The 12567-nt window shown below is 30.4% G+C and overlaps 1 protein-coding gene across 1 annotated transcript in view; it reads right to left on the reverse strand.

The window, feature by feature from the left end:
* Positions 1-12567, reverse strand: part of LOC106683748 (sulfotransferase 1A3) — a 77878-nt gene that overhangs the window by 12211 nt on the left and 53100 nt on the right. The window contains exons 3-4 of the mRNA XM_014425419.2: positions 4403-4621; positions 3520-3619 (exon numbers count right to left, since the gene is read on the reverse strand). Of these exons, the coding sequence (XP_014280905.2) occupies positions 3520-3619; positions 4403-4621 (319 nt within the window). The remainder of the gene's footprint in view (positions 1-3519; positions 3620-4402; positions 4622-12567) is intronic.

Below are 12567 nucleotides of genomic sequence, written 5' to 3' on the forward strand. Positions count from 1 at the left end.
AAAAAGTCCATTACATAAATAACTATTACTGTTACAAAATCAATGATAAATAAAATATGCAAAATGTTTTTTAACATATAAAATATAAAAAACATTACATAAATAACTATTACTGTTACAAAATCAATGATAAATAAAATATGCAAAATGTTTTTTAACATATAAAATATATAAAACATAATATATAAAAATATTTGTAAGAGTACAAAATTACATCAAATAATAAATTTGATATTTACAATGTGTTTTTTTTCTTTTAAGTCCCATCGGTATATAGTATATGGTTTGATATATCTTAGTGAATTCGTAATGCATTATAAGAGGGATGTGCGGAAAGGATACAAAACAACTGGAAATTGGATAAGTGGGATAAGTCTGGTGTCTTATGATTTGTAATTTCAGTTGTAAGTGAGTAGTCCTCAGTCGAATCTGAGATTGTTTATGTATGTTTGTGATAGATTAGAGGCTATCAATGAATTTGATGTGTCTCCATGAGATGAATTCCGTCTCTGTCGGTAGTCAGATTCAGCCAGTTTTCACTCCTTAAAAAGTAGTATTTATAATACGTCTCAGGATACTACCCTGAAACTGTCGGAGTTAATTTGCTGTTGTGCGTACTTTGTTGGCTAGCATAGATGCCTCGTAGAGTAGGGCTTGCTTGAGAATACTTTTATATATCAGTAATTTGAGGTGGATGGACAGATTAGGAGATGCTAGCTCTGTATACTGAAAAAAGTACTGGAGATTGCACAGACCCGTGGAGTACTTCATAAGTTAGGGAACCACTTCGCCAACTCTAACCCTTAATGCTGTAGGAATGATCTCAATAGTGCGTATAGCATTAACAATGATTTCTAGCGGAAAATGATTTTAACAGGACTACCAAAGTTCTTATAAAACAGGACATTAAAAGAGGGAATATAATATTTCCTAACGCCTCTTGAAGTAATTGCCTAAATCGAATAACGTAGTTAACTGAATAATTACCTAACATTCTTTAAAAAAATAATCATAAAACGCATGTTTCACAATAGAATAATATATTTTAATAAAATGTGAACGCAAAAATGTGGGTCTCGTGCGAACACTTGACTGGGTGACAAAAAAAAAATCAAAAGTTATTATTTCTCGATCAAAGCCACAGATTGTCTAGTTACTTCACCTAAACTCTCTTTTCATGAGGATGTTATACTTATTTGATTGACAATTTTAATTTTAAATAGACACTTTGTTACAAAAGTTCTTGAAAGCCGCCCTCATCGTTCAGTAATCTTCTTAGTCAGTTACTATTCTTGGAACAGGATAGGGCGGGAAGTGTCCTCATCAGATGAAAAGCCTTGCTAAATAATTCATCAGCGATCGGAACCTTTAATATCCAATAATAACAGAACTTAAATAAATCATTTAGAGTAAGCTATTCGTTAGATTTTAGACATATGACTTCAAGCCAACTGAATTTTTTTTAATGAAATTGGTAAAAAAGTCCAATCACAATAAAAAGTAATTATAATCCCATGCTTTGATCTACAGTTATAGTAGAAACAATATATTGCTAATCGGACCTCATTCTGCTGCTATGAACCAAGCATTAGTTATTACTCTACTATAGTATCATAGGTATAACCCTATGTCCTGCAGATAAGATCCAAACCTCCACCGCGCGCTTACACCATCATTGAACAGACTACAAAGACACTGAATGATCAAAAAGTGTATGATTTCAGTAATAGAAAATGTTTAAGGTGCTATTTTCGCCCTTTAATATGCTGTTAGTTGAAATAAATAATCAGTCCATATACGTTATTTTATGACTTTTCAAATTTAACATTTAATTACTTTTAATTTATAGTTCTCAGTTCTCAGTTCATGTACTGTCTGGAGACTTAGTCGCGATGCCAGGATAACCGCTGAAGGCGATTATCCAAAAATAAGTCAATTAATTAATTTATAATGGGTCCTGCAAAACTATTATTATAATTGAATTCTTTTCCAGTGACTTGTTCTGTGTTTACCTGTGTAAAGCGTGTTATTTATAATTTATTGCTATGATTAAAATGATTCAGATAAATGATTGCCATAAAATATGATAATTACATTATTGCTTATTGTTTATTGTTTAATATATACTCATTGGTGCTGATTAGAATGATTCATGCCATGGGATCTAGTTCCGTAGGTGTCGTCTTGTTCATCAGGGATGGCGTCCAGGTCGGTTTTCTTACTTCTGTACCTTCTACCGCTTCTGTCTCTTGGTCTTCATTGTCTCTTTTTCCTGGTCAGATCCCTCTCTCGTTCGTAGAGGCATTACCTTTTCGGAACCTTATTTCCCGTTGGCTATCATCAGCCACACCCAAGAAAAAAAAGAAACTAGTACCATCATAGATTTAGAAAGGTGCAAGTGTTGTTTATTTAAGGATTTTTGAGTGGAAAGCTGCGAATTGCGAAGCAACGAGTTCGAACGAATAATGTTTGTATGAAATCGTGAGAATCCCTATCGTCCATTGCTTCAATATTCGTATAAGACGAGATGGTTCTTCGGAACGGTTTTGAAGAAATTTCGGAATGAAGACATTTTCGCTTTGGATTTATCAACTTTGATTGATTGATATATCAGATATCGACGAAAACGGAAAATGTGGGAGAATCACATTTATACAAAATTAAATGAGTAAATTGAATTTTCTTATTTTTGGCATGATCTTCACATCAACGATGACCACCACTTCTCCTATTTTCGAATGAGAAAGTACACATTCTTGACTACATTTATTCGAAATAGAATTTCATAGTCAACTTGTCACTCTTTTTTTCGCTCTCATTCGCTACTAAATCCCAGGAGATCAGGATCAGTTCTCACCTCGCACCTGTTCAGACGAAAACTGTAGAACGATACGGACCTAATGGAGGCGGTCCCTCACCGAGCCACGTGTTAGGATGGTTCGTGCGTTTTTGAGCGAATTCGGACTAATTTTTTTTTTTTTCATTTCGTTCCTGGAAAGATATTGGTTAGGAACTTTCAGATTCGTGTTATTTGACTAAAATAAAAAAAAAACTACGAGAGCCAAAATCACCAAATCATTTACTCTTTTGCCCTGTTAACAGCTCCATATACTAGGAGCCTCTCCCTTAGCCTAGAGCTTGACACGAGGTCAGTCAATCAGACGGTATTTGGGTTCCTATTTTTTCTTCCATAGCGAACGGATTACAAATAAAACAGAATAGGAGAAAAGTTGCATGATTTGGAAAAAGAAGAAATTATAATTTCTCAGCATCACGCACTTAGTGGTATTTTCAGCAGCTAACAATCAAATTAAGGCCTGAAATTCGAAATGTTGGGAGAATACAATAAATATCATTTATTAGCGTTCTTCCTCCACCTCATTATCTTCTTCTAAAGTCAAGGAATGGGTAAAACACAAATATATCATAAAATACCATTTGGAAATAACCAAATTCTTTGGAAATGCCTAAAACTTCCTGGTACAAACTTTGACACTATGGATTAAAATAATTGCTTACTCTAAAAAGATGGAACGGCGATGAAGCTCCAACTCTTTTGCTTTAGAGAAATCAAAATTGCTGCCCAACAACCAGACCAACTCTTGAGTCCATGTGGTACCTGTGATAAAACATATTTATTTAATTTTCTGTAACTTTAAAAATTTCACTCGATGTTGGTGATAATTATGTGCCGAATGTGCAATAAACATAGATTTAAAGTTAAAAGGTCTATGTGCAAGTTAAATTTCAGTAAATGAATTTGGAATATCAGAAAATACGAATATGATAGACAATTGTTTTTTGTTTTAATATAACAGGATTTTGTAACACAATTTTCTTCTATCTCAAGCTTGGTTCCCACTTTCTTTGCTCACCAGTTTTTAAAATACAGTAGTAATTTTACAGGTCAGTATTCTATGATTTGTGAATGCACCTTTGATATTTTTGTTGAAAATATTTTTAGTTTTGTCTATTTTTTTTAAATCAATTACATAATGAAAAATACCTATTATACAATTAAAAAAATTAGACAGCTATGAAGACTGATGACTAATGTATACTTTATTAATCAAGATTATGGATAAATAAATAGTTTTAATAATGGTGAGCTCACTGGATAATATTGAATAGTGGGTTGAAGACCAAACAGCCAACTCGTTCTAGTTGGTTTGACCTATCCGCGTAAATTCAATCACAGTATCTAAATATTAGAATAAGACTAATACAACTTTGTGTTAATACTCCTGGATGATTAATTAGTTTCGCACTGAATTTTAAAGAGAAATCCGACTACTTTTACAAAAACCTTGCGAACTAGGTGCAAAACTGTGGTATTAGGCAAATACATCTCATTATTTGTATTTATTTATTAATAGATTATCGATAATGGACATGAATGTACCGCATTTTGGATACGTAATGATCCAGACATCATCCGGCCTAACTTGGAAGTTCCTGATGCGCTCGGCGTACTTCAGAAATGACTTGGGAAGAAGGCAGCCGTTCTTGAAGGACAGCTCGGCGGAATTCATTCCCCCACAGAATTTGGTGATCTCCTGAATCAGCTGATCATCGAGGACATCGTAGTCCAGGTTGTCTTCTTGCCACTTTTGTGTCATTTCTGAAACAATGTTGTTAATATAAGTAATGATTATAAAAATGTGATTACAATTTTACATATTTTTATGTATAATATTCATTTGTTTCATAATCTCTAATGTACATATTTCATACTATATTTATAATTATTTTTCGATTATTTGGTATTTTCATGGTTATATCTTGGTTTACTTAGGTATGATAATGAAGAATAATTAGGCCTGAATGACCCACATTAATTGTACTTTGTGGGTTTCTTCGATTGAAATATCAATTTATATTTATTTTTTTATGTTATAGAATATTTTGGTGAATAATAATATCAACATATATTTTTTAAAAGAAATTATCGTTCTTGGGTTTGATTATTATTTCTTTATGATTATTGATATATTCATCAATAATCATAAAGAAATAATCCTGTTTTATACATTTCATCAATCTTGTATTTCTTTAATATGAAGAATAATATTTTTTAAGGGATTAATTGCTTAAAGTACCTTCGGCTGATAAGTATTTATTCAATTAAAATTATAAATAGTAGCTCTACAAAACCATATGGTTAAAATTAACATAATGTGTATTTACTTTGACATAAAAGTACATAGGTCTTTATTCCGAAATCTGATGTGTTGTATTAGATAAAAGGATAAGAGGAACATTAAGATATAAAATTAGACATTACTAATAATAATTCGAAACGGTATAAATATATAAATGTCTCATGTGTGACTTTAAAATGTCCAACCTGTGACAAGGCATTTTTAATTATTCCACCTGTTTCAGTGTCTTAAATACCATAAAGAAAGACCCAATCTTACAACTTTTTTCCATAAAAAGATGACTCTGGAATCAATAAAACGCTCAGATATTTGAAGATAAATAAATTAATCCGTCACAACACCAATAAACTAAAAAAAACAGTTACCGATTAATTACGTTAAAGTTTATCAAATAAAAAAAAATAGTAAAATGTAATCAGAGCATCATAAATAAAAGTGAATAGATCGATAAATTTAATAATAGAAAAAATATTAAGATGAAGATAATCTAAGTTTAAATGTTATAAAAGGTCTGGGAACCACTGCCGTTTAAATCTTAAGGATGATTTGACATTCAAGTTATAAGCAGACGGAATCGAACATGGTACTCACAGTATATTGAAGGTTAAAGTCTTTTAAATAGTAAATGCCACGAGTTACTAAAAATTTATATGTGATTTTAATTTAAAAGAATCTCAATCATTCATTATCTTATTCGATCCACAACAAGATATGGTACGGAAATTCATGGAGTTTTCTCTGCAGTCTTCTGACTAAGGCTGGTGCTGGGCTTCTGTTTTTATAACTTCAAGTCGATCAATCTCCTAATTAAAAAACAACAATTAATGCAAACATGATTTAAGAAAACACGAGTCAAAGCGTTCTAATCAAGAAATTATTTTATTATCGCTACAACGAATTATATTTCAAAGAAAAACCACTATAACCGGGAAAGAGGAAAAAAATACGTTGTGGTCTGGAAATCGATACAAATGGTAGTGTTAAAAATAATTTTTAATTACATATGAGGTTATTAGTACTTTCAGTTGTTATGACGTAATGTGTTTCGACGAACGCTTTTCTATTATTGTTCACTCTTGGTGAGTATATACCTCAATACTATTTGTTTCTCAGGCAGATGTCAACATATAAAGTTTATACCTGATGCAAACGTAAGGGTTAGTAAAGTTTTAAATTAAATTTGAACAAATAAATTTATAGCATAATTTAATTGCCAGATCTTATCTAGCCTCAATGCAATTTACTTAAATTTGCAGCATACTTTACCAGAGATTTGTTTAGTAAGACTAGCGGTTCCATAAGCTATTCCGCGAATTGAAGTAAATTCAATACTATTATTAGCTAGTAGAACTGATGCAACAAGAACACTGAAAGCGATTATTATTTCTTGTTTAATTAAAACTTATTTTTAACACTCCCGTTTGTAATAATTTCCCGACCGTCTCGATGATGATGGTTATCTTATGAAACTGTATTCATTATGACTATCAGATTTCTGAATTAGAACGACCTGAGTTGTGTTTTCATTAATATTGCTTATATTACGGAATAAACAGTATGCTTATTTTCTGTGAGACAGAGTGATATGAAGTTACAAATGAAGAAGTTTCTTACGTAGGAAACAACCTAAGATCAGGCCTTAAGCAGATACGAACAGTGCGGTAGCAACAATCCTCACACTTGTAGAAACTCGCTCTTAAATTAATACTAAAAGTTAAAAGTTCTATATTATTGTTTTAGACGAAACAAAAACAGTATAGATTAGGTAAAGATTACGTTTATAAGTTGAAAGGAGTTGGTAAAGTTATACAATTATGTTTAAACATGATATTTGGAAGGCTTATTTGTACAGGTGAGCTGCTGGAACAATAGTTAAATTGATTCTACGAAAGTCATTCTATGTTATATTGTTGAATGTTTTCTGTTTGTTGTTTCCATGATTAGAAAAGTTGATAGAATGTAACGGATCGAATTTTTCCACTATTTCTTTTGGCTTCACGTTCTAGAAAATGATTCATATTTTTTTTTCTGAGACAACAAAAATGTATTTTATTGAAGTATTGGCTAAATTTAATCTAATATAATTTAAAAAAAATATTACAGTCATTTATTGTAATTAAGTATAGAAAATAAAAAGATAAAGGGGACGGAACTAGTTTAGTAAACAGTTATTTTGCACGAGTTTTAGAAATTTTTTAAATGTTTTTCTGAACGTTTTTCAGGGAGGAGGAAACGTTGAAACCAATATAACGCTATTTTCTGAAATACTTATTATAATTACCATAAAAAATGTATCTACATGTAATTATTGATTTAAAAAATTCATTTTTCACATTTATTAAACGAATACGTGTTATTCCAACAGAAATCTTTCAAAGATCTTCATAAAACAAATAATTGAAACGTAACACTGCCACGTTTCACTGTTTCGTGAAATTTTCAAATTAATACTTCCGAAATCTGAAAACCGGGTTATAAACATAGAAAATAATCGGACTCCATCAAACTCTATATAGGAATGGGGTCCTATGATAACGTGGTGATAGAATGAAAGTCTTTAATGTGAATCATCTCTGATTAAGAAACGTCTACAACCAAACTGTTTTAACAAGTGATTAGCGATTTACTGAAATTTATTCACTATGAAAATATTTTAAGGCTTCCAATAGTCGCAGTAGAAATGGAGCTGAAGTAAAATGATGAGACTGGAACAAAAAAAAAAAAAAAGATCCTGTCATGAAAACGATAATATGAAAATTAAACGCATATCTACAGAAATGGTTTACTGCCGGCCCGAAGTAAGAATGAAAAGTGGACAGGCCAAAAACCAAATAAGCAGAGATAAATGAAAGTGAAAAATATATTCTAAAAAAAATAATGGAAAAACGACTAAATGAGGCTACTAACGGATGTAGAGCAGAGAGAAGAAAGATAGAAGAAGACAAATTAGGTAAAGAAAGATTTGGGATGAAGAAATAAGACAGTATCTGATGGGATAGGATTCGCAGGAGGAATAGATGTAAAAGTAAAAATTTGGAAGGCAACAAAAAAATTAAGGTCAAAGAAATCCTCTGCTCAACAAGGGAATCTTTTTGAGTAACTTGTATTAAATTAGAGTTTATTGCGAAATTATTTAGATTTAACCGTTTACGATAATTAACGATGATACTTAAAGTATTAAACTAATACTATCATTTATTATACCAATTACATTCTCCATTTGAAAGAGCTTAGTATAATTTTTTTTCAAGATTTAAAACCGTTTAATTAAGTGAGAAGGGAATTAAATGAAAATCTGAGACAACAGGTTAGGGAACAAATGAAAAGGGAATACTTTAATACCCAGTCAGTATTATGTTTAATTAAGAAAAAAAAACATTCAACGAAAGTGTCCTGAAAAAATTGAAAGGAAATTCTAATGAAGCGAAATCGTTTCTCGTTTCACAATTGCAGGCCGGGACGGCTACAGGAGGGAAAATACCTTTTTGTTTCATGATCGATAAAGTCATTAGCTTAATATCCTTTGTCCTCTCTGTTATTTATTTCCAGTAGGGACTTGGGATAAATAGAGGCTACAAATATTACTGTTACATCAAAAGGATCCCCTGGGTCAAACGGATATGATACAAATATATAAATAAATTTTAATGATTGCCATTTCCATTATTTTTTTTGTTAAGGAAAAAAATAACTGTATTCTTACTGTAAAAGAAATATTATGGAAATTATTTAGGTATTCAACATGCTGTAGAACTATCCTGTGTCTTCAAGCTAGTTTATGTTCTCCTACATCACAAGTAGTCGCGAGCTCGTCTCTAGGTAAAACATAAGAAAAGTGAAAATGGCAGAATTATTATTGACAATTTTATTTAGAATGATAAAAGCATATGTCAAAAATAAAGAATGAAAAACTAATTTTCATCCTTAATGTTTATAGCCATTTCATAATTCGCAACAAGAATTAAAATTTAACCAAACACCGGATAATTTTATCTCTGATTCTCCGGTTTATCATCACAATCCAAGGTTTGAATATAATTCATATGTAAGACAAACACAAAAAGCATTAAAAAAAACGCATATCGCATCATCAATACGTCAGGCCAATCTCATTTTGTTCAGATTCACACCTTGTTATTAAAACGAGAAGTGTTATAAATAAATAAGCATTTGCTTTAATTTTTTTCTTAAATTTTGCAAAAGATATCCTTGAGGGATTCCCGATCCTAAAAAATCAACTAAAAAATGGGTGTAAATGGCAAGGTCAACCAAAGCCTTGCTGAAGAAACGTGAAGCGTTTTCTTTTCTTTTTGTTTGAAGATTCAAGAATTCAAAGTTCTTGTTTTAGAAAGAATAATCACTACAAATTTCTATCATCGACCAAAAGCTGTGTGAATAGTGTAGGTGGTACTGAATCGACGACTTAAGCCTCAAAAGAAAAAAGAATAAAATCAGAAAATAATATGGAGTTTGCCACTACATTTGCTATCATGCTAAAAATTAATCGTAATAGTAATCGTAGTGATAATAGTACTAATTCCAGGGATTCCACATGATGCCACAATATTCCCTTCATTTTTTATTTAACATCTTTCAAAATGTGTTTTAAAAACGTTGCTAAGAATCGTGCAAGAAATAGTAATATTGCTTGAATTCTATTTCAACCTTGTCCATATCATAATTATTTTTTTTAATTTGACAGTTTGAAGTTTTTAAAAATTAATTTTTTTTTTTTAAGAAGTCTAGTTTTTTTTTTTCTTCAGGTGCAATGAGTCATTACATCGCTGGTAACTTGCCATATTTTATTGGCTAACTTTGGTTTTCTTTTACTTCCTCATTAAATTAAAATGATGATTTAATTTGTTAAAATTATATGATTGTTCATTTATAGAAGAAAAAATAAATATATTAAAAGAAAAAAAATACTCTTTGAGTGGATTCATTTAATATGTGATAACAAAATACATCTTTACTATTAATTAAATTAGTTTTAAAAAAATTGAGTTATTTAGACAATAGATATTATGTATTTTTGATTCCAATAAAACATATTATGTACACTTTCATGGGAATTAGATTAACCGATATCAATTCTATGTAAAATTTCCACTTTCGATTTTCACGATGATTACAATAACTTGAGTACAGATCGATAATTTAATAATGTTTTCTACACATGTACACTTTTATTTAAAAACATAAAATGTTATTACTTGCTGAGTTTTCTTAAAAAAAGTATTTTTTTTTAGTTCGTGTTCGGATTACTGCTGTGTTCGGAGTAATGAAGTTCGGATTCTCGACATTACGCTGTAAATAACGGGTTATCTTTAAAATGTTTCTAAATAAAAAATCCACTATAACGAATTTCAAAAAAATACAAACATTAAAAATACCTACTAAATTATTAAATCAACCGAGGAACTGAAATCTATAATATGTTTTGTCATATGTTCAGGGATGCTTTTCGTTAATGATCCATGATCCCAAATTAATTTTTAAAAATATTTTTTCTTCTTTTTTGACCAACGAACTAAGAATAAAAATTAAAAAATATTTATTTTTTTTAGTTCACATGTTAGTAAGCCGTTGATTAAGTTGTAATTGATCCATCAAGACATGAAGCTTCTACTTAATTAATAAAAGTTCCCTTAAGCGGATATTTTGAGCTTAACTTCCGTATCGGATAATACCTTACGAGGAAATAAGAGGCTTTGAAGGATGTATCGACAGTTAGTTCAGTCATCGGGCTTCCATTTATCTTAATGAGGCACTAACTGATCCTTATACCTCGTTACCTCATTCAGTTTAGTCAACGGCAAAAACAGCTTCAATTAACCTTTCTCTGGCCTATTAGTGTTAGCATAGAGGGGTTGATTCAATGGTGGATCGGATGAACGAGTAGTAATCGATTAAGTGAATAATAAAGGGTTTTATTCTAGAGAGTAATAATGAATTTTTTACACAATCATATAACCGGCATCTTCGTTGCAAATTAATTTTAATTTTTAAAATGAGATCTAATATGTATCTACATAAATATACAAGGGCGTACCTTGGATCAAAACTAGTGGGGGTAAGCCATAGCAGGGAAAAGGTGGATAAAACCAAAATTTTAAGAAAATTATGTATAATTTTGCAGTGGTCTATTAGCTATTAAAATTAGTATTTGCTTGAAAAAAATTTTTTTATTAAATTAATATTTTCTTTGTCACTTCCAGGGAGGGAGTATCTGCCCGTTCCCCCACTGGGTATGCCCATATAAATATAGATCATTTCATTGAAAATGTTGTAGACAAAGAGTTACCTAATACTGGTTATTTTAAACTATTCCTTTGAATATTGATTTATATAATTATCACTATAATAGCCAAACTTCAGAAATTCACAGCTTCAAACCGCTTCAGTGACAATGCTCTACTTACTCTCTCCAATTGCATCTCATGTCTTAGGAAAACGAATATCACAAATCATAGAATTTACTCACCAAAGTATGTACCTTAAAATAAAATATTCTAATGGGAAATGTTCAGTTGCTGATCTCCAACACAGAGATCGATAAATTTAATTTAAAGCTCTAACTTCAAAGAAGGGTTAAAAAAAGACACCTCAAATATCGTTTTGCACTTTATTTTGTTCATAACAAAAAAAATTTTTTTTTGGTGACTTTAGCATTCAGAAAAGCTGGCTGAAATTTTTTTCCTTCATGAAAAGACAATTGAATTGCTTTTGATTAAACTACGCTGCTGTTACTAGTAAAGGATTCTAATGAACAATACTGACCTATTTATATAATATTCGTTGGCTATTTTGCCTCACTTTTAATATTGAATTCGACAGTATTAAAACTTTCGTGAGCACTGCGATCCTTATCTTTAGCAAGATGTTAAATTGAAAGTTGTTCCCACGAAAAAGCTGTTGTCATTTATCCAATTTATCCTCCTCAAAAAATCAAGGTGGCCAAGTTTCAATTCATAATAAATGTCCTAAAACCATAAACAAACAAATTTCATGACCTAAATTAGACAGTTTCCGACTCATAATGCAGTACTCACCAAATTGGTTTCGATATCTGTAAAGTTGATCATCGAGATACTTTATAAATTTATGATTTCTTCCAGGCAATAGTATAGCAAGTTTATTTCTTTTTGCCTTCTTATTTTTTATTCATTTTGATGTTTTCGATTTTATTTTGTAATATTAATATATATGTATATAAATAATAATTGTTCTTTTTTATTAATTATTTTTAGTTTATTGGTGTTTGATTCTTGTACATTTATATCATCAGAACTTGGTTATGATCTATGAGATGATATTGTTTTATCTATTTTTGTTTTTGAAAGGAATATGGTCCGGGTGCGGTCAAGAAAAACTCAAATAGTAGAAATATACTAATTTATATTAT

This window comes from Halyomorpha halys, unplaced genomic scaffold (genome assembly GCF_000696795.3).
Source record: "Halyomorpha halys isolate HHAL.00 unplaced genomic scaffold, Hhal_1.1 Scaffold511.1, whole genome shotgun sequence".
NCBI classification, from domain to species: domain Eukaryota; kingdom Metazoa; phylum Arthropoda; class Insecta; order Hemiptera; family Pentatomidae; genus Halyomorpha; species Halyomorpha halys.